Here is a 23820-nt window from a genome sequence, read left to right as displayed (position 1 = left end):
GAAATGAAACCTTAGGATAAAATATTTGTCATAATTTAGGCTTTAAGAAAACCCGTTTTTGAAAGAAATCGGTCAAAGGAAACAAAAGTTATTGACGAAAAACTGGTTTTTCATGTTCCTCTCGAACAAAATGTCTCAAAATCCCATACAAACTTCAGGCCCGTTGAGCGACCCCTTCCCGTGGTCCGATCTGGCCCAAATTTGGCATGAGATCTTGTACTAGACCCAGGATCAATTTTAGCCTGCAGCGTATAACTTTTTCAAAAGTCGGGTCATTTGGGGCAGTCTAATGTACATATGTCTATATTATTTTTGTAGAGAAAAGTAAACATTTAGTGAAAATAAACTAAAAAAGTACACACCTATAAATTTTGTATAGGTTCAAAAAGTGATAAAAACTTCAAAACTTACCTTTTTGAGATCCTTGGCCGGTTCACTTTCGTCAGCTTTCCGCTTCTCGGTCGAGACCAGTTTGATTTTGTCTTTCTCGGACATTATAATCTGAAAAAAAGTTAAAAAAAAAACAAAATAAATTGTCAGTAACTTTCCTCCAGAGCTGTAACTACTCTCGACTGTTTGTTTTGCGAAAAAACATTATTGGAGTCAACAAATGGGTAATTTATTTGCTTTAGTAAATGCGTTACCAAAATAATCGGCAGCTCCCGGGTTCGATTTAACATTAATTTTTTATTTTGGACCTGAACCTGAACCACCCGCCCGCAAACACATGTTGTGATAATGGAAAATTTACTCTCTAATAACCATTCCGGAAAATGTTTATGAGCTCATCCCGCCCCACGCGGGTCGGTCTTAAATTGAGTTCGTAAATAAGCTACACGCTGCCGGCCGTGGTCGTCTCATGACGGCTCTATAGAGTAAAATTTAAAGTTTGTTTAGAAACGAAATGGCATCGACAGCTCAGCATATGGCCATTGTCTTCCAGAGCCATGTGGGTGGTGGGAGGTGTATTACAACATTTTTTCCTTTATTTTTTTTGGTTTTCTATCTTGTGCTGCCGACTATTCTAGAATTGATCGTTTCCTGCGGATCATCACGGTCTAATTTTGGAAGCTTGGACGTGCCTTGGGATGAAAGAAAGCAACAGAAAGCAGAAAAATGGAGGCAAAACAAATGGGTAGGTGTCACGTTTTTCTTTATTTTCCACGGCCATCCCCAGGCAGCCAGGTGATTGTTGTTTGTTTGTGTGTTAAGCTGAAAATTAAACCGAGCAAAAAGCGGATGTGCTTCTAATGATTTTCCTTTTTTTTTGCTCAATTCACCCAATTTCGTTCGTTCACATCGCATCGCTAGTGGGTGGGATTGAATTTCAATTCATTTGCTTACTCAACGACGATGACGGCCGGCGGGGAGGAAAAATTGCTACAAGTTACAGTTGAGAAATGTGAAAAGGAAAACAAGATAGGGGGAAGTGTTCCTATATGCGCATATTGGGTAATATGCGCATACAGCCGATTGACGATATGGCTGGAGATTCATCATATCTAATCAGTGCAGTTTGAGGGTAATACGCTTTTAACACATGGCATAAAAAAATTAAATTATTATATAAAGTCGAAAAAATTTAAAAATTCAAACAAGATTTTTGTCAGTTTTGTTATAATATATTGAACTTTAATTATTGTGCATACAGATTCTGTGAACACAAATTTTAGTGGTTTTTCTTTCCTATTCATCTGGAAATCGGAAATTCAACAAATCGAAGCTTTTGGCAAAGTTGTAAATGATAAGATATTGGAATAAGAGACAGGTTCTGAATGCCCATATCAAGGTAGGTTAAATGCCTATATCAAGAAAAATAGATTAGTCTTATAAATTTTTTACTTTCTATCATTTAAACATGAAATCTACGCTCAAATCACGATCTTACAGCGAAAAAAGAAGAACTTCCTACTGATCCGATAAAAATACAATATGAACAAAATATTAACCTGAAATATGGCCATATGGCATACTTAACTATGTTTCATGCAAAAGAACTAGTGATGTAAAAAATTTCACCAAAATTTCGGCCTTGACGTATGCTTAACATCCGTTTCTACCATTTTCAATTAAATAATATCAAAATATTGCAAGTGGTAATGAAATATAGCTAAAAACATAAATATGCGCATTTAGCCCGCCAGTTTCGGAAATCGGCTATTTTGACTTCTTTTATTATAAAATTATTTTCACAAAAACTGTAAGAGATTTTAACAGAAAAATTTCACTAACGTATATAAAACAGATGTCCGCTCATGTGCATATAGTTTTCAGACTCCTATCTTTTGGAGTATAGGAGAAAATGAGTGCTTTCCTTAATATGCGCATATAGCCTTCCTCTCCCCTACGAAACAAATTTCAGTGTCTGTCTGCTGAAAGCAGGGATGAAACGAAAAATTCTTTCCGGCTGCGTTTTGCCTAACAGAAGTGAAGTAAAAAAACCGAAAGCAAGATGGATGTAAATTCCGGAAAGCTAATGAACATGGCCCTGCAAACAACAGAAAAACACTCAGCTTAGCGACGAACGACTCAGTAAAAACGACGGTGTTAAAATGAAAACAGCCCCAGTGGATGAGGCGCGATTTATGGGCTGCTAAATATTGTGGTAATCTGAGCTAATGCTATCGGAGCGGCTGGCCAACAACGAGAAAGACGACGACTGCCAGAGGAAATATGAAGCTGAATTTTAATGAAAGAATTTCATGGTTTCGGATTTCTGCATCGGGGCAGATTACAACCGCAAATTGTTGCTTCCATTCCACTGAAGGACAAGTGAGAATTTTCCAGAGAAATTCCCCAGGAAGCAAAGACTTTTCTCGAACAGGTTGGCAGTTTGCCCGAAAAACTTGAGAGATGTTTCGATTCGTTGCTTTTCCTTATCTACTGGACATTGTCAATTGTCAAAATTGTCAAAATTGTCAAAATTGTCAAAATTGTCAAAATTGTCAAAATTGTCAAAATTGTCAAAATTGTCAAAATTGTCAAAATTGTCAAAATTGTCAAAATTGTCAAAATTGTCAAAATTGTCAAAATTGTCAAAATTGTCAAAATTGTCAAAATTGTCAAAATTGTCAAAATTGTCAAAATTGTCAAAATTGTCAAAATTGTCAAAATTGTCAAAATTGTCAAAATTGTCAAAATTGTCAAAATTGTCAAAATTGTCAAAATTGTCAAAATTGTCAAAATTGTCAAAATTGTCAAAATTGTCAAAATTGTCAAAATTGTCAAAATTGTCAAAATTGTCAAAATTGTCAAAATTGTCAAAATTGTCAAAATTGTCAAAATTGTCAAAATTGTCAAAATTGTCAAAATTGTCAAAAATGTCAAAATTTTCAAAATTGTCAAAATTGTCAAAATTGTCAAAATTGTCAAAATTGTCAAAATTGTCAAAATTGTCAAAATTGTCAAAATTGTCAAAATTGTCAAAATTGTCAAAATTGTCAAAATTGTCAAAATTGTCAAAATTGTCAAAATTGTCAAAATTGTCAAAATTGTCAAAATTGTCAAAATTGTCAAAATTGTCAAAATTGTCAAAATTGTCAAAATTGTCAAAATTGTCAAAATTGTCAAAATTGTCAAAATTGTCAAAATTGTCAAAATTGTCAAAATTGTCAAAATTGTCAAAATTGTCAAAATTGTCAAAATTGTCAAAATTGTCAAAATTGTCAAAATTGTCAAAATTGTCAAAATTGTCAAAATTGTCAAAATTGTCAAAATTGTCAAAATTGTCAAAATTGTCAAAATTGTCAAAATTGTCAAAATTGTCAAAATTGTCAAAATTGTCAAAATTGTCAAAATTGTCAAAATTGTCAAAATTGTCAAAATTGTCAAAATTGTCAAAATTGTCAAGATTGTCAAAATTGTCAAAATTGTCAAAATTGTCAAAATTGTCAAAATTGTCAAAATTGTCAAAATTGTCAAAATTGTCAAAATTTTCAAAATTGTCAAAATTGTCAAAATTGTCAAAATTGTCAAAATTGGCAAAATTGTCAAAATTGTCAAAAAAATTTAAAATTGTAAAAATTATCGAAATTGTCAAAATTGTCAAAATTAAAAAAAAAAATGTTAACATTGTAAAAATTGTCGAAATTGTCAAAAGTTTTTTTTTCTTTATTATAGAGACTTTCAGCCTCGGGCTGGTTCGTCTCTTTTGTCAAAAGTGTCAAAGTTCCCATTTTCCTTCATTTGTCAAACCACTACACATAAACTAGTAATTTTCTAAATTCAACGATTCGGTTGATCTCACCACAAACCGCAAGCACATATGCTTTCGAAATTCGAAAAAACCATAACACTGCATCATTTGAATTGTTCTATTCAATTACCAACAGCGGGCGAATTTTCCGAACCATCAATCCCAGAAAATGTCTAGACTAATGATTTCGTTGGCAAATGGAGGGAAAATTACATTCATTCACTCATTCAACCAGAGAGCGAATATTGCTTAACTAAATTAAACTACCAGCTCAGCTGAGCTAAGCGAGTTACGTTGCGTTGCGCCTCGTCGCCGTGTAGGTCTGTTTTTGATTTCCATTTTTATTTTTCCTCCGACGCCACCGTCCTTCCTCGAGTTGCGGTTAAAGTCAATAAATAAAAATTTTCGGGAGGAGGCCAGTAATTTTTCCACCAGTTCCCGGGTTTAATGATTGAGAGGTTTTTCGTTCACCGGCATTCGAATTTCCATTTTTCTCTCCCGTCTTGTTGTACATTTTCCCGAGCTCCGGAATCGGAAAATTGAAATTTATATTTCATTTTTTCTCCATTGACACAAATTACCCGGGTTTGTTTGATTTTGTTTTGGTTGCTGCTGCACCGAAATGTTTGCTGGGTGGGATTTGATTTGCTGAGCTCCCGCGCTAATCTCCCGGGATCCCAAACGAACGCGGTGTGTATTTTGTTAATAATTTTTACGATCGGCGGGAAACATTTGAAGTTCTGTTACGGCTTTCAGCGGAATCGTTTTTGGTGCTTTGAAACATTTGCCTTGCTTGTTAATTGTACGCGTTAAAACGCTATTAAATTCGTTTCCAATCGGCCCCATCAACATTAGCAATGATTTATGTTTTGGTTTTTTTTTGTTGGCTAAAATTACTCATGGCTTGAAACTGAATCCTGAAGGTTTTGATTGTAAACAGGCTTAGAGCATGAAGCATGTAGCGCTATCGTTTATTAGAAGAATCAAACTAGTTATCCACAAATTTTGCCATAACTGTTGTCATTATGTTTGCTTATTAATTCAAAATTGGCAAAAATCGTAAAAAATTGAGATGATCAATGAATGAGGTCCTTATGGTTATCAATAGGAGATTTGTCATGAAAGTACCGGTATAAACCCCAAGTAACAATTTTAGCTTTATTATGGTCAGCACAACTTCGTAAGAGCTATAGCATTGATCTTCATAAAAAGCTAAAGCGCATTCTTTACATCACCGAGACTCTAATAAGGTTAAAATCTGGCTTTTTCGCTCTTTTCTCAAAACGTCATCATGAGATTTTGGTCACCATGGCGTCATTTTGTGCCCTTCGATTTTGCAATCAATATGGCGTTAGAGTAAAAAATTTAGTTTCGACAGTTTGTATCAAGAATTACACGAATATCATGTGCATCATTGTATAAATAAATATTTATTTTCTAACTTCCACTTTTTTTATGAAATGAACATTTTTCATCTATTTTCAATGTTGGTACAAAGACCCAGTTTCCGAAAGTCTGTTTCAGTTTTCGACATTGAAAGGTTCAGTTTTCGACAGGCATGATAAATTTGAATATTCAGCCAATAAGTAGCCTCACGCATGTTCAGTTTAGGTATGCTTTTATTTTTAAGAGCTAAAGCGTCAGAAATTTTGGAAAGAAGTTGAAATATTTTAGATTAAGAACACAAATAAAACATGATTTGTCTTGAATTTTATTTTGAATAATTCGATTCCCCCAATGGGGCTTATTCTGCGACTCGAGTGGCGTGACTAACGAAATTTCACGTCTTCGTCCTGACTCCAGAAAATGCCTCAAAAAGAAATTTGTGTATCGATGAGCTTTGAAGACGGCTCTTCAGAACGTAAATTTCGAGGCTATAGATGCTATTTAAGTCAGCTAAACGATATGAAATTTAGTAAGTCACGTCACTCGAGTCGCAAAATAAGCCTGATTACCCTCAATCTGATAAATAAGAGCTATGACAAATTTTCACGGCATCCGATATACGGATATTACTCTTTATTTTACGTAGCCGGATATCACACTTTTTTTTTGTTTGTTGACTCGATCTAGGAAGAAGCGTTAACATCTTTAAACAAAAAAAAAAAACACCCAACAAACTCGCCATTTAATGAAGCTGTATCTTTGGAATGTTTCGAACTATCGCTTCAAGTCTACGGCCAAATGCTTGATTCCTCAATTCTTAAGGTTATCGGACATCTGCTTCTTTAGAACCCTAGAACGAAACCCTATTATTAGACTTCAATGTTTAAAAGAGACAAATAAGCTTAGCAAAAGCGGTTTTGTTTTGAGATTGTCATTCACAGTTCTGTATTTGTAAATTTTATGTTTATCAACGAATAACGAAAAACAAATTATGAAAATATTTCATTTAGAGTCCTTACTTACTACCCCATTAGACTGAGTCGATTTGGGGTCATTTTGGAATTCCTCAAACCCTGAGGTCTAAAAAGCTTTGTCTTGGTCCAAAACTCATCCATGATTTTTTGCAGAATTTTAAGTAACGTGTACATGAGTAAATTTGAACTTTAAGGTTTATATGAGAAAATTGTTTAGTTGTTTGGCGGAAAATTTTCTATAGGAAATTTAGAAATTGGCACAAAAACCATAAGCTGGTTTGGTTCCACAGAAGAAACAAAAACGATGTTGATTAAACGTTGTAAACGTTACTTTAAAATTCTGCAAAAAATCATGGATGAGTTTTGGACCAAAACGGAGAATTTTAGACCCCAGGATTTGAGAAATTCTTAAATGACCCCAAATCGACTCAGTCTACTGCTCATATATTACTATTTGAATTTGATTAATTTGAATTTCATTATTTGCATAAAAGGTTAGTTTTTTCATGTTCAAAAACCTTTCGTAGTTGGTCAATAGGATATAATTTAAAAGGTGATTTGGACCGGTTCTTTTAAAATAATTATTTAGTCCTGTAGAACAACTTTTTTTTCAATTTTTTTTATGTTCAACAGATGCTGGAATGGGAGAAAAAAATAATAAAATATGCACATTTTTGGCTTGACCAACTTAGAAGAAGAATAACCCTTTCAATAAAAATCTGTCGAAGTCTAGCTTCTGTCGAAATCTAGAGTATCTACCCTAAGTAGTCAATTCATTTTTTTTTGGTTTATTTATGACACTTAACCACCTGATGGCATTCGTGTCTAAGTCCATTCAATGCTTAAAAGTTTTATTATGGTCAAATAAATGACTTAATAGTTTTATAACGATTTTATGAGAGCCATATAAATAGCTAAAATTTGACGTTTCTCTCGCAAGCATCCTCTTTTCTGGGTTGTTTATCATTAGCACAGTAAACGAGAACCGACTTTTTAAATTGTATAAATAAGGGAATCCAGGATGGCGACTTCTGCCTAACTTTTAAATTCTGTAAATGACTAAAAATCGTATGACACCCTAATAATATGCGTATTGGATAAAAAGGCTAAACTAGAAGAAGTCGAATTCTGCTGTATGACGCTATCTTGAAATACAAGATGGCGGCATCCGCTGAACTTTAAAATGCTGTTAATCACTGAATATAGCAAGAAAAAGCCGTACAATATGGGTATTGAGTGAAAGGGCTAACTGGAAGCAGTGGAATTCCTCTGTCTGACACCCTCTTGAAATAAAAGATGGCGACTACCGATTTACTCTTCAACGCTGTAAACGACTTAATATCGCATGAAACCCCCACAATATGGGTAGCCCTTTCAAACAAGTAGGAGTAGAATTTCGCTATCTGATGCCAACGAAGTTGATGACTTCCCAAGATGATGATGGTGTCAATATGACACTATTGGAAGATTGGCGGCTTGTAACTTTATTCGGATGCATTCAAATAATACAATTTCTTCGAAGACCCTTGATGAATTTTTGAAATCTCGAATTTTGCATCATTATTTTTTTTATGGACGCACACTGAAAGCCCAGGAAAAAACTCCCTTATCAGACTTATGAGTGTCGATTGGAATCTCTTGTTCCTCAGCCGATTTTTACTTAATTTATAGTTCTGAAAATCCTGTAATGTAACTCAAACACTTTTTTCTGATATTTTTCAGCTTCAGTTTTCCGTTATTCAAAGTCTGAGAAAAAAAAATCTTAAAAACATGGTTCGGAAATAAAGACTGTAGATCAGCTACGGAATGCTCTAAAAATATTTAACTTAGTGTCCAAGAAAGCTGAAGTCGGAAGCTATACGTTGCACGTAAGATCTTTGTGGTCATGTTAAAAAGTTACTTTTCAATCAATGAACCGTCAAAATTGCTTAAGTCACATCAGGAAAATTTTGAAAAGAGGAATGAAAAGCTGACGTTATATGACACTTTTTGCATTTTTAGATCGTCAAAATACGAAACACAGAATTTTTGACGAATTTTCAAAGTTAGCAGTTTTTTAAACTTTTTGTCAATTTGATATTTTTTTTTCAGATTTTCTTGCACTAAAATTCAACTTTGCGCTGGATTAAAGTCGTCAGTCGAGAATTTTGATTCAATTTAAGTGAAATTTATTCAACATTAGGAGCTACCAGTCGAGTAAGTCGAGCAGTTGAAACAAAGTTGCCAGCGTCAAAAAATAAGTTCATTTCAGGTTAAAATCGTTAGCATAGTCTTTCTTATCAATACATTGAGTGCATCAGCTTACGACTTTAGTCCAGTTCAGGGGAGATTCGTCAGCTTACTTCGATTTGCATAGTATACTATCATCATTGAAACTAAGTACAGACGAAAAATCACAAGTATTGCGCAAATCTTAGCTAAAAATTCAACTCTTGTTCAAGTGAGAATCGCCAGTTAAAATCTTCCTTATTTGGAATTGATAATTGACTGAAAGGTAGCTGTACCACTGTTATTTTAAAATATTTTTATTATTTAACTTGGCTGATTGTGACATATTGTGATACATTTTGGAATAACGAAGACATCATAAAACATATTTCCAAACAGTAAATATTAACTGGTATAGTTTTTTGTACATCGCAAACCGAAAAATATCTTATTAGTAATCATGATGAAAATTAATTGAACTCGAATAACTATGCCTTGGCGAAAATTTGCAATTGGCTGTGTGTATAGTCAATTTAAAATTGTCAAATAAGAATAGTTTATTCAGTGAAAATTACTTAGGGGAAACAATTTATTTGAAAAAAAACTATCGTGAAAAGCGTGTTTGGTAACGTGTGTGAAATTTAATTTTTTTACGGAGAAGAAGGCAAATGGGGCTAGTTAATTTGTTACGTTAAATTGATTTCAGTGTGTTTATCGACATTTACATTCGAACGCCACTCGGTATGTCGAAGTACATCGACTGTTTTTTTTTGTGGCTTCCCGACTCACACTGGCTATTGGACCACATGTCAGTCAGTCAGCGGTAAGCAGCAAAAGAAGTTTAAAAAGTTCTCGGTACAGGTCACCGGACAATCACAGATTTCCTCTGATAGTTTATGTTCGATTTAAATATTGCTCGAAAATTAAGCTACCTTATAACGTTTTACATCAGAAGATTAGTGAAAAGAGGTCATGAATGTTATTAATTTTCTGCCTTTTCTTTGCGGTCACCGGAAATTTTTTTTTTAAGAATTGTCTTACATATTTGGATCGTTTATTTTAGGAATCAAACTTGTTTAGTTGAAGAAAAGATTTTCCGGAATACATTCAACATCGAGAAAAAATTTACATTTTGAATTAACCCTTGAATGCATAACTTTTATTTAAATGAGAACAGCAATTACTGAATCAGCGAAATAATAACGTTTTGATCCGAATAATACAACTAAAAATGATTGAAGCCATCATTTTGAGTCTTATGAGAGTTATGGCCCATCAAAGTTGAAAAATAATTTTGAAATTGTAGATTTATTTCGATACGATTTTGCAAATTTCTTAGAAATATTTTCCATAAGGTGAAGAAAGATGTTTATCATCGACTGAAATTAAACCATTTGTTAGAATTTCCAAATTTGAAGAAATAACTGCAATTTTCCGAAAAACTACTCTAAAAAAAAGTTAATAAAGGGCGAACACGAAATTATTGCGACACATTCAACAGGGCATAACTTTTTTGCCATTGGGTAAAAATCTACCAAATTTTGCACACCTTCTCATTGATGTGTATTGTTTACATCAGGGGTGAGCAACGCGCGGCCCGCGGGCCGCATGTGGCCCGCAAGACCCTTTTGTGCGGCCCGCGAAGCTTTGTTCAAATTCAAATGCATTAACTTTTCTCAACAATGCATTGTTAGGAAAATTTATATGACTTGATCAAATATGCACTTTTCTTAAGGTTGCCAGATTGCCCGGTTTTATCCGGGTTTGCCTGGATATTTGATACAATATTTGGGAACAGCTCGGCCCTGCCCGGTTGCCCGGATTTCATTGAAAAATACCCGGATATTTTCACTTTATTTGGCAAATAAAAAAAATATAAATTGTGTTGTTAAAATTATTATTATATTATATTTAGCCACCAAAACAAATTTTTTAAGCAGCTTTTGCAAGAATAATCATGAAAGGTTTTTTCGAAGCTTAAAATACGATTTAAAATCCGTTTATAAGTTTTGATGAAAAAAAAAATGGTTTCAATTTCTTTTATCTTAATTTTTGTTGAGTATTTTTTGAGTTTTAACAAAATTTGCCCAGATATTGTCCGGATTTTTGGTCGTTTAGAAATGAAAAGCCCGGATTATGCTAGGATTTTATAGAAAATAGCCCGGTTTGTCCGGCCCCGATACGTGCTGAAAAAAAATCTGGCATCCTTAACTTATCTGCATTGGCCCCACAATCATCAGGTTGTGAACTTTTTATTGGCATTTTAAACATTTATTATGTTCTGTTCAAAGGTATAAATGTAATATCGTTTATAACGTAACTCAATATTGGATTTTTTTTTATTGAAAATACATTTTTCTTAATAATTTATCTTATGAATAGCAAAATCCATTCTAGTGAGCCGAAAGAGCAGCCAAATATCGGAAGCTACTCATGATCAAAGGAATTCGAAGTGCGTTAGTGAAGTCGTTATTTTTGATTCAAGCAAAAATAAAGTTATTTGTGAAAAAACATGCTCAGCAGATAATTTTTATAAAATATGTATCCAATTCGGCAAAAAGGCTTCAAATACTTACAAAAAAATTTAAACCCAAACTTTGTGAATTATTTTTTTAATTCTGAATATTGACATAAATTAAGAAAGTTTATTAAATAAAGCCTGGTTGAACGATTTGAGATTTTTTTATCAACATGAATCAGCCGGCATTAAAGTTACCGACAAAAATTATTAATTGTTGGTTGGTAAAAACAAAAGATATCTGAAATTCTGTTATTCGACCCAAAAGGTCTTTGAGGTTTATCTGTGATGCCTTTTCAAAAATTCTATTGGAAATTTACATCAAACATTGATAAATTGAGTTATTTCACATATAATTCGCATTCCACATTACCGAAGTCATATTAAACCTTTAGAAATCATATCCCAATGATATCTAAATAAGATTTAAAATTGAAAAAATATGGATAAAAAATCTAGAATCAAGAATGTGGTTTTGAAGATATTTGTTTAAAACTATGTGAAATTGAACATTTTTCTGTTAGTTCGACAACCTTCCTCAACATCTCAATGCAATGATATGATCCAATTCAGAACTTCAATTTAAAAAACAGGGTTTTCACCTTCAATTTCAATTTAAAAAACAGGGTTTTCACCGTTTGTAGGAAAAAAATCTATGGACAAGTTTTACTTGTGGAAAAGAATAACAGAAAATAAATTAGCGATTCAACAACAAACGCTAATAAGACTGCGATTTCTTTGAATATATATTTTTTAACACTGTTAGTTATCACTGTGGTAAGCTCCAGAAGATTTTTAAATGGAACGGATCACAAATAGTACCATTGGCTAAAAAGTATCTACTACTAAACAATTGAGAGAATTTAAAAATGTCAAATATGTAGTGATGTACCTTTTCAATACCGGGTATTTAAAAAGTCAATTTGAATTCCTGTTTTTAAATACGTGAATTATCTTTTTCAGAAATAAATTCGTTGTTATAAAATTGACGTGAAGCTCTGCTAATTATAAAAAAAAAAATAACATTAAGTGCGGCCCGCGGACAAGATTTCAAATTTTAAATGGCCCGTTGGTTGAAAAGGTTGCTCACCTCTGGTTTACATGCTGTCAAACTCGAAGTCGTGTTTTTCGATTCAACGAAAATGGAGGTGAACCAACGCAAGTCGAGAAAACAAATTCTTTCCAAACACCTGGAATTTTCTGACCTGTCGCACTGGCAGTTGGGATAAATGTTGAACATTCACCATTCAACCGTCTCCAGAGTGTTGAAGCGGTTCCGGGAGCAGTTGATGTTGGACCACGGCAAAGGAGCTAGAAGAAAACCGGGACCGGAGAACAAAAAGACGGAGGAAAAGGTGAAGCGGATGATTAAAGCAAATTCCAACGTCTCAAGCCGTGATTTGTATAAAAAGATCGGCATGTCGCAGAGCTACGTCCGGAATGCAGAAGAGAGAGCTGGACTACATACATACAAAGTACAGAACTTGTGTGATGGACGACGAAACTTATACAAAAACCGATTTTAAGCTAATTCCGGGGTTTCTCCGGCAAGAGCAAGTTCGATGTGGACGACAAATATCTCGTTTGGTAGGCCATCTGCTCTTGCGGACTGAGGAGTGAGGCTTTCGTGACAAAGGGCACAGTAAATGATGAGATGTACAAATCTGAGTGCCTCGAGAACTTTTTCCGTTCATGCAGCAGCACGACGAAACTCCGCAATTTTGGCCAGATTTGGCATCATGCCACTATTCTAAAATTGTCCTGGAGTGGTATGAGGCCAATTCTGCTCATTTTTTTTCCCAAAAGACATGAACCTGTCAAACCATCCGAAACTGTGTCCAGAGGAGCAGTACTGGGCAATAATATAGCGAGAACTTCGAAAGAGCAAGAAACACGAGAAAGACGAGAAGAACATGTTAAGAAAACGGAAAAAAGACTGAAAAACTGGTACCGGATGACACTGTAACGACTTTGGTGGAGGACATCGAGCGAAAATGCGTTCAATTTTGCACTCAAGGCTCCATCGACTAATTTTTCTTTTGATTTTTGAAGTAAATGTATGTATGAAACTACCCTGAAATTTTGGTTTGATTCTAATCATTATAAGAAAATTGGCATGACATTATCGGTGTCTCAATAATTTTGTGTTCGCCCTTTAAATTTGATTTTTGCCATTTTTTTGCATACTGATATCTCACACACACGTTAAAATATCATGATAAAATACCATGGAATAAATTCTTTCAATCTCTTAAATATTTTTTGCCCAGGATTTTGAGTATGTTAACGCAAGATTTTCGCATTGAATTTATATTCACCGGAAAGCCAATTTCATTCCAATTCTAGTGGTGTAGGGGAGATGGGGGCATAATGGCCACCTTAAGGAAAACGTTTATTTTACCATAGAGAACAGCTGTAATATGTGAATTACATCATTGTTTCGTGTTCAGACACTCAAATAGTCTATTGCCTAATTGGATGAAACTTGAAAAAGTAGATAAAAACGTTTAAAAATGCATTTTAAAAAATTTTGCCAAAAGCTGAAAACCAGTCACTGTAGAGGCATAATGAGAAACCCCCCGAGGCAGTATGAGCACCATTAATGAAGGCATAATGAGCATTTTCAGCTGGGGAATCTAGCGGCGAATTCGACTCGATGAAGTCAACTGAATAATAGAACTACAGCTTAACTTGACGATTTGGCCTATTGGTTGGATGTCGGAGAGGTAATCCGTAGGCTCGGGTTCGATTCCTGGTCGAGGTGATTTTTTTTTCATTTATCATTCATAATCATGATTGCACTAAACGGTGAGGCGTAGATTCATCAAACAAAGCGATAACAAAATTATCTAGGTCTGTTTGTAGAATTCAAAGAATGAACACATGCTCACACATTATGTTTCTGGTGTTTTGTTTGACGGGTGATGCTTTGTTGCTATTAGCCGTATAATGTAACAATAAAAAAAAATCAATCATGAATGGTATGTGCAAAAAAAAAATCCCCTCGAACAGGAATCGAACTCGAGTCTACTGATTACTTCTCCGGCACCTTACTAATAGGCCAAATCAACAGACGAAACTAGCCAAGCTGTAGCTCTATTATTCAGTTGACTTCATCGAGTTGAATTCGCTGCTAGATTCACCGGCAGAAAATGCTCATTATGCCTTCATTGAAAGTGCTCTGTTCGCCTCTAGTGAACAAATTAAAGTAAAAAAGTGTTTTAAAGTTGATAAAAGTGAAAAATCAAAAATTTTATGATGTTGAAAATTAAGAAACAATTTGTAGATCATGTTGCAGTGCGTACATTTCAGATCAAAATTATTTAAAGGTCATAAAAGCTTATTTGGTGGTGCTCAAAAATTATAATATTTTCGCCACTTGAGAACCTTGCTGGTTATTATTTAATATTTCTGTAAAGATGAGAAGGATATTTCTTTTTTGGTGAAAAATTAATACTATGGATAGTATGCAACAAATCCTTATGAAAATTTGTGAAAATACGTACTTATGTAGATAAAAGGAGTGCTCATTATGCCCTGGGTGCTCGTTATGCCCTCATCTCCCCTAATTACATAAGCGCTACTATACTTTATAAATAAATGATATGTTCTTTGCTTGGAAATGAGTTTGGGAATCACTCTCATGTGTAGAGATGTACCAGAGATGTATTCGGTCCAATATTCTGTTAGGTTTTTAAAAAAACACAAAAGCGATTATATCAATTTTCTTATTTTTCTTCCATCTTAGTGCCTGCTAATTTTTTTGAGATGATTATTCTCAACCAGATGATATAACCAGATGATCTTTTTCAAGTAGGGTTATGGAGTTATAAGTTTCCATATTTCCCATTTTAGTGTCAAACTTAAAAAATCAACAATGATGAACAATTTAATGCTTTTAACTGATGGTTCATTTTCAAAAGATCGTCATCGGTGGAGTTTGTTTAAAAATTTCCATTTTTCTTACCCATTTCCATCATAAAGCTCACCGGGCTCAATTTCTCTGACGGCAAGATGTCTCGATGCAGCTCACATTTTAATAAATATTTTCATCTCGATCATCATCAACCTTTGGCGGGGCGGATAAGTCAAAAGGAAGGCAAGAACCACAGATTCTCACCCACCGTCTCCGGCAGGCAGGAATAACAACAACTCACACATCGTCGGTCCGGACCCATAAAATACGGAACGATCTCGATCCGGGCACGTAGATGTCATAACTTATTTATACCATCCATATATCCATTCATTTCGGCACATCGGGTACCTTACTAGGTGGCGTTTCGGGCCTGTCAGTTCCATTCACAAACACCCGAATCCCGCGGACTGGCTGCCTGACTGAATGCTTGCTTCCCGGTGTGTGATAATGATGAGAGGATCGGTCACAGACAAATAGGTGTGGGATTTCATTCTAAATATTTTTCGGTTTTTAGCTAAAGTATATCTGAGAGGAGTGATGTCGACAATTTTGATGTGTATCCTTAACCGTTCAATTTTTAACGCTTAGCAATTTGGATAAAATAAGAATGTTGATCCATTTCCCTATGATAGAACTGGTAAAAACCACCTTTAAGAACAAGCTGACTTGTTCTCGAAGTATGATAAGTAAAAAGCGATTGGTTTGAAAAAGAGAAAGTGAACAACACATGCTCCAGCCATAAATGTGGAAAAATATGAGATTATTCGTTTTTTTTTTTTGAAGCCTTCGTCGAGTCGAGTGCGGGTGGTGACCATTTAGAAGGAAAGTTGTACAAGAGCTGTACATTTAGGTTTTCGTTGCTCTTTCAGTTTGGAACCTTCATACGAATGAATGTTCTTCTCTTCGTGTTGCTAATAATTCTTGCCAACTACCTTATATGCTGATCCGTGAAGAAGCAGGAAAAGTCAAAGCCAAAATCCCTCTTCAATACATTTCCGCGCGCGAGATTCGACTTTCTCGCGGCCAAAGATTTATACTCTGTTTACCCGTTTGGGTAGTTTACGTGCCGAAATTCATCTTGTTGGGAGTAAATAAAGTCTACCGGCTTTTCTTATTTCTTCCCGGGAAAATTCTAACCCATATTTATCCGGCGCATATGGAACCATACTGTTCCACCGACCACCAACGCCAACAATTTGAAGCTAAATTTTGGTCACCTTTGGTGAACCCTTTCCTCCTCGACTTGTACAAATTTGGTTGGGAAAACATCCGCTCTCGAATTATATGAACTCTAATGAAGCGTGGCAGCTGGACCGGATTTTTTGGGAGCCAACTAGAGATCTGCTTTGTTTCTGCGAGTTTTCGTTTGGGGAAATAAATTTTCCCCACTGAACGATTCATCGGTTTTTTCTTCTCTTTTTGTGTTCAGCCGTTTTTTCCACTTGTTGAAACCAGATGGATCTGTCAAGTGCCTGCATGAATTAGGATTTTAATGGACGCAGATAAATAAAACAACCGAACGGTAGCTCCTTGAAGACCTTGAGGTTAGCGTTGGAATGGGTGACCCATTTAAAAATAATAGTGCTCATTATCTATTTTTTACCCCTGAAACTAGGTTAAAAAATTGCCAATGGAAAAATCCCTGAGACAATCTAGCTTCAATGTGAATTTTATATTTTTTAAGGTTCTGATACAAACCGAATAAAAAAGCTTTTAAAACTTTTCAGGGATAAACGCCGGAACAATCAAAATTGTATAATTTTGCTAAATATGTAAAAATTGTCAAAATTGTCAAAGTTGTCAAAATTGTCAAAATTGTCAAAATTGTCAAAATTGTCAAAATTGTCAAAATTGTCAAAATTGTCAAAATGGTCAAGATTGTCAAAATTGACAAAATTGACAAAATTGACAAAATTGACGAAATTGACAAAACTGACAAAATTGACAAAATTGACAAAATTGACAAAATTGACAAAATTGACAAAATTGACAAAATTGACAAAATTGACAAAATTGACAAAATTGACAAAATTGACAAAATTGACAAAATTGACAAAATTGACAAAATTGACAAAATTGACAAAATTGACAAAATTGACAAAATTGACAAAATTGACAAAATTGACAAAATTGACAAAATTGACAAAATTGACAAAATTGACAAAATTGACAAAATTGACAAAATTGACAAAATTGACAAAATTGACAAAATTGACAAAATTGACAAAATTGACAAAATTGACAAAATTGACAAAATTGACAAAATTGACAAAATTGACAAAATTAACAAAATTGACAAAATTGACAAAATTGACAAAATTGACAAAATTGACAAAATTGACAAAATTGACAAAATTGACAAAATTGACAAAATTGACAAAATTGACAAAATTGACAAAATTGACAAAATTGACAAAATTGACAAAATTGACAAAATTGACAAAATTGACAAAATTGACAAAATTGACAAAATTGACAAAATTGACAAAATTGACAAAATTGACAAAATTGACAAAATTGACAAAATTGACAAAATTGTCAAAATTGTCAAAATTTCCAAATTTCCAAATTTGCAAAATTGTCAAAATTGTCAAAATTGTCAAAATTGTCAAAATTGTCAAAATTGTCAAAATTGTCAAAATTGTCAAAATTGTCAAAATTGTCAAAATTGTCAAAATTGTCAAAATTGTCAAAATTGTCAAAATTGTCAAAATTGTCAAAATTGTCAAAATTGTCAAAATTGTCAAAATTGTCAAAATTGTCAAAATTGTCAAAATTGTCAAAATTGTCAAAATTGTCAAAATTGTCAAAATTGTCAAAATTGTCAAAATTGTCAAAATTGTCAAAATTGTCAAAATTGTCAAAATTGTCAAAATTGTCAAAATTGTCAAAATTGTCAAAATTGTCAAAATTGTCAAAATTGTCAAAATTGTCAAAATTGTCAAAATTGTCAAAATTGTCAAAATTGTCAAAATTGTCAAAATTGTCAAAATTGTCAAAATTGTCAAAATTGTCAAAATTGTCAAAATTGTCAAAATTGTCAAAATTGTCAAAATTGTCAAAATTGTCAAAATTGTCAAAATTGTCAAAATTGTCAAAATTGTCAAAATTGTCAAAATTGTCAAAATTGTCAAAATTGTCAAAATTGTCAAAATTGTCAAAATTGTCAAAATTGTCAAAATTGTCAAAATTGTCAAAATTGTCAAAGTTGTCAAAATTGTCAAAATCGTCAAAATTGTCAAAATTGTCAAGATTGTCAAAATTGTCAAAATTGACAAACCTGTCAAAATTGTTAAAATTGTTAAAATTGTCAAAATTGTCAAAATTGCCAAAATTGTCAAAATTGTCAAAATTGTCAAAATTGTCAAAATTGTCAAAATTGTCAAAATTGTCAAAATTGTCAAAATTGTCAAAATTGTCAAAATTGTCAAAATTGTCAAAATTGTCAAAATTGTCAAAATTGTCAAAATTGTCAAAATTGTCAAAATTGTCAAAATTGTCAAAATTGTCAAAATTGTCAAAATTGTCAAAATTGTCAAAATTGTCAAAATTGTCAAAATTGTCAAAATTGTCAAAATTGTCAAAATTGTCAAAATTGTCAAAATTATCAAAATTGTCAAAATTGTCAAAATTGTCAAAATTGTCAAAATTGTCAAAATTGTCAAAATTGTCAAAATTGTCAAAATTGTCAAAATTGTCAAAATTGTCAAAATTGTCAAAATTGTCAAAATTGTCAAAATTGTCAAAATTGTCAAAATTGTCAAAATTGTCAAAATTGTCAAAATTGTCAAAATTGTCAAAATTGTCAAAATTGTCAAAATTGTCAAAATTGTCAAAATTGTCAAAATTGTCAAAATTGTCAAAATTGTCAAAATTGTCAAAATTGTCAAAATTGTCAAAATTGTCAAAATTGTCAAAATTGTCAAAATTGTCAAAAATTTTAAAAATTGGCAAAATTATCGAAATTGTCAAAATTGTCAAATTTGGCAAAATTGTCAAATTTGGCAAAATTGTCAAAATTGTCAAAATTATCAAAATTGTCAAAATTCTCGAAATTGTCAAAATTGTCAAAATGGTCAAAATGGTCAAAACTGTCAAAATTGTCAAAATTGTCAAAATTGTCAAAATTGTCAAAATTGTCAAAATTGTCAAAATTGTCAAAATTGTCAAAATTGTCAAAATTGTCAAAATTGTCAAAATTGTCAAAATTGTCAAAATTGTCAAAATTGTCAAAATTGTCAAAATTGTCAAAATTGTCAAAATTGTCAAAATTGTCAAAATTGTCAAGATTGTTAAAATTGTCAAGATTGTTAAAATTGTCAAAATTGTCAAAATTGCCAAAATGTAGAATTGTCAAAATTTTTCGAAATTGTCAACTTTTTTGTGTCAAAATTTATTTCGAAAGTGTTCATCTTGTGAGATTAAAACGGAAGAATAAAAAGAAGAAAAGTTTCCGATATTTCCATTATTATGATTCTCATTACGCACGGATCGATGCCTCCTTCTTTCAAAGTGGTGCCTTTCATTACCGATTTTTTTTCTTTTGCCAAATATGTTTGAGACGTGAAATGTCTGTTTTCCCAGAATCTGTTGCTGTAGCCGATTTCTCATCTCAGTATGTTCAAAGTAGCGATACGTTTTCATGTTTGGTTGCCGGGGCTTCTAAATAAGGAAGAGGTTTTCGTTCGAGATTCGTTAGAATTTTTTCCTTTCTCAATCTCGAAAGTGTAAATCCAAGAAGGAAGAACGACCTACCCGAATTGACATAATTTGACGTTATGCTTTTATGGTGGTGATTTTGTTGAAGATGGTCTTGTCAGACGATGGTAATCGTTCGTGAATCGTTTAAGTGTACACATTATAATATTTCTTCAACAAGGTAAGTAGTTTATTTCAGGAAAGAGAATAAGACTGAAAAAAAATTCCAATGCGTAGCATCCCAATTTTTAAAATGATGAATGAAAAAACTGAGTGTTTTTTTGTGATTTTTTCCTGAGACTGAAAATAAATTTCTCTGAAAATGTCAGGAAAGAGACCTCTTGTAATCCAAAACGAGGAATGTCGAAATCAATAACATGATGAGCGTTTCAGCAAAATTTTAATTTTATTGTTTCCCCGCTTTAATGGTTGAACACTAAAGTGAATGAATGAACAAGCATATGGTTTCCTGTAGCCAGATTTTCGATAATTTAATTTTTCCCTTCCCTCGCCACAAAAGTCGTTCAGGGAAAGCAACAATGTGTTTTCCGACTAGACACAAACTGTATAGGAAAACCATTGACTGTTGTTGCTGTTATTTTTGAATGGCGGCGCAGCAGTGCGGTTTTGAGATGTTTTCCCAATTTACGATCGACTGCCGCCAAACGTTGGAGGAGCACTCGTTATTATTAGTATGTATCTGCTATTACTATTTGTCGATTTGCGAGTCGCGAGCTCAGCGTAGGACTAATGAAACGATAAAGATAAACGCGACGCGGACCATTTTATGAGAACGCTCTAGACTGGGACAATAAAACCAAAAGGCAAAAGTCGACAAGAGTCCGGGAGCCAATTTTAGTGATTTAAGATCCAATTTATTGGTGCTTCTGTTTGGATTTTATAACTTACTCTTTGGCTTGCTTGCTGTATTGTGAGCAACGACGACGCACAGTGCGGTGATCCCATAGAGCCGATGGACAAAAGTCGTAAAAAGTTTTAATTTGATTAAATTATTTGTTTAAATGTTCAATTATTGAAAATACGTCAGAAAAACTGTGTCTTTAAGGTTTTGTCTCAATTTTGATTTTTTATGCCTTAAAATCCATGTCTCAAAAGACCCATATTTTGAAGATTTTCAATCTTTCTTATAAAAGATCCTTTGGATATGTCAAATATTTGCTTTCATAAACGATTAGGTTTTGTACTGATAATGTTACACATAAAAAATAACTGAATACAACAATTTCCTTTTCAAGTGAATATCGAGTTCACTTGAACTTGGCCGATTTATGCTTTATCTTACGTCAAAATATTTCAAAATTCAAACCACAAAGCTTGTTATAATTTTTCAATGAGATTTAAAGCCACAACCGCATATCAAAAATCCATTTTTATTCAAAATCTTTTTTTAAATATAATACTGATAAGTTCAAGAAGAAAAATTCACTTGATTTCGGTTTTCGTTTTACCACAGCAGTTCTTTTTCGAAGAAAAATGTTTTCCTGTGGCGTAAAAATGACCCTCCGTAAATTGCTCATATCTCTGTTAGCGCAAAAAAACGCAATTCAGCAAGCATAGTGGGTGTTCAGGATGAAATTCCCTAGCATTTGAGTGTAAAATGGTAGTGACGTCTTGTGACGCGAATTTGTTCTGTCTAGCTGAAGTTGAGCAATTTTTGTTGATGAAATTTACAAAAATAATGGTAGATTCAGAGGAAGCTGTAAAGACCAAAAACGAATTTTTTTCACTCACTTTTCACAATACGACATGCGTTGAGTTTAAATCTTTAACTTGTAGAACGAAGATCTTGAATTTGCTGCGAAACTTGTCAACGGTAAACAAAAGTTTCAAAAAAAGTGTATGTTTTCGAAAAAAAATTTTTATTTCTTTCCTTCTTAATGCATTGACTTCGAACCAATGCTGCGCGTGTAGGAAGCAAAATTATGTCAAAAGCATGTTCGTTCATGAAACTCCAACCTCTTTCCAATCGATTGGTAAAGTTGAAATTAATATTTGATAAACTAAAATTTTTGACTTTTGTCCACTGGTCACCGCACTGTGCGACGGCGGGAGTTTTTTTTTCTGAAAATTGCAATGATAAGCAGCAACGCGTTTTGATGGCTTCAATTTTCTGCTATATTGAGCATATGGTTAGTATCAAGCTGGCAGATGAGTCTCAGGTTTAGAGCGAGGCACAACCACCTCAAAAAACAAAATTCAGTACCAACAGGCTTTTGATGAAAAATTTGACTGTTTTGTGAATAAAAAAAACACCTAATGAAATTGAGGCGACAAAGTGTTGCATTTCAAATTTGATTAGAGTTTATGTTTTTCTTAGCATTAGCTAGGCTAGTGGCTCCAGAGAGTGTTTTTGCAACAGCACACGTTTGTTGTAGTCATAAATCGTTCCTTCAAATAAGTAAGATTAAACTTTGCCTTCCTCAAAGTGTGGCTCTGGAGATAAAACAGCCAGAAGAAAAAAGAATTGCAATTTACATATGTTATGTGAGATGTCGTACATTTAACATAGCAACAAAAAGCGTTTATAGTTTGATGAAGAAAGTTGAAAAACATTTTGCTGCCCAACTGACGTTCAAGTGAAGAGACAACATAGATAAAATAAAAAAATTGTAATTTATTCTAATCCAGAATTTTAAATATTTGACAATTTTGTCAATTTTGTCAATTTTGTCAATTTTGTCAATTTTGTCAATTTTGTCAATTTTGTCAATTTTGTCAATTTTGTCAATTTTGTCAATTTTGGCAATTTTGGCAATTTTGGCAATTTTGTCAGTTTTGTCAATTTTATCAATTTTGTCAATTTTGTCAATTTTGTCAATTTTGTCAATTTGGTAAATTTTGTCAATTTTGTCAATTTTGTCAATTTTGACAATGTTGACAATTTTGTCAATTTTGTCAATTTTGTCAATTTTGTCAATTTTGTCAATTTTGTCAATTTTGTCAATTTTGTCAATTTTGTCAATTTTGTCAATTTTGTCAATTTTGTCAATTTTGTCAATTTTGTCAATTTTGTCAATTTTGTCAATTTTGTCAATTTTGTCAATTTTGTCAATTTTGTCAATTTTGTCAATTTTGTCAATTTTGTCAATTTTGTCAATTTTGTCAATTTTGTCAATTTTGTCAATTTTGTCAATTTTGTCAATTTTGTCAATTTTGTCAATTTTGTCAATTTTGTCAATTTTGTCAATTTTGTCAATTTTGTCAATTTTGTCAATTTTGTCAATTTTGTCAATTTTGTCAATTTTGTCAATTTTGTCAATTTTGTCAATTTTGTCAATTTTGTCAATTTTGTCAATTTTGTCAATTTTGTCAATTTTGTCAATTTTGTCAATTTTGTCAATTTTGTCAATTTTGTCAATTTTGTCAATTTTGTCAATTTTGTCAAATTTGTCAATTTTGTCAAATTTGTCAATTTTGTCAATTTTGTCAATTTTGTCAATTTTGTCAATTTTGTCAATTTTGTCAATTTTGTCAATTTTGTCAATTTTGTCAATTTTGTCAATTTTGTCAATTTTGTCAATTTTGTCAATTTTGTCAATTTTGTCAATTTTGTCAATTTTGTCAATTTTGTCAATTTTGTCAATTTTGTCAATTTTGTCAATTTTGTCAATTTTGTCAATTTTGTCAATTTTGTCAATTTTGTCAATTTTGTCAATTTTGTCAATTTTGTCAATTTTGTCAATTTTGTCAATTTTGTCAATTTTGTCAATTTTGTCAATTTTGTCAATTTTGTCAATTTTGTCAATTTTGTCAATTTTGTCAATTTTGTCAATTTTGTCAATTTTGTCAATTTTGTCAATTTTGTCAATTTTGTCAATTTTGTCAATTTTGTCAATTTTGTCAATTTTGTCAATTTTGTCAATTTTGTCAATTTTGTCAATTTTGTCAATTTTGTCAATTT

The 23820-nt window shown here is 32.7% G+C and overlaps 1 protein-coding gene across 2 annotated transcripts in view; it reads right to left on the bottom strand.

Moving 5' to 3' along the window:
* The window catches only part of LOC129749197 (pseudouridylate synthase RPUSD2-like), a 580032-nt gene that overhangs the window by 120152 nt on the left and 436060 nt on the right, over positions 1-23820 (bottom strand). For both annotated transcript variants that reach the window (XM_055744124.1, XM_055744123.1), the window contains one exon: positions 412-501. In XM_055744124.1, the coding sequence (XP_055600099.1) occupies positions 412-501 (90 nt within the window). The remainder of the gene's footprint in view (positions 1-411; positions 502-23820) is intronic.

Source organism: Uranotaenia lowii, chromosome 2 (assembly GCF_029784155.1).
Source record: "Uranotaenia lowii strain MFRU-FL chromosome 2, ASM2978415v1, whole genome shotgun sequence".
Lineage (NCBI taxonomy): Eukaryota > Metazoa > Arthropoda > Insecta > Diptera > Culicidae > Uranotaenia > Uranotaenia lowii.
This window is presented reverse-complemented; position numbering and strand designations above follow the sequence as displayed.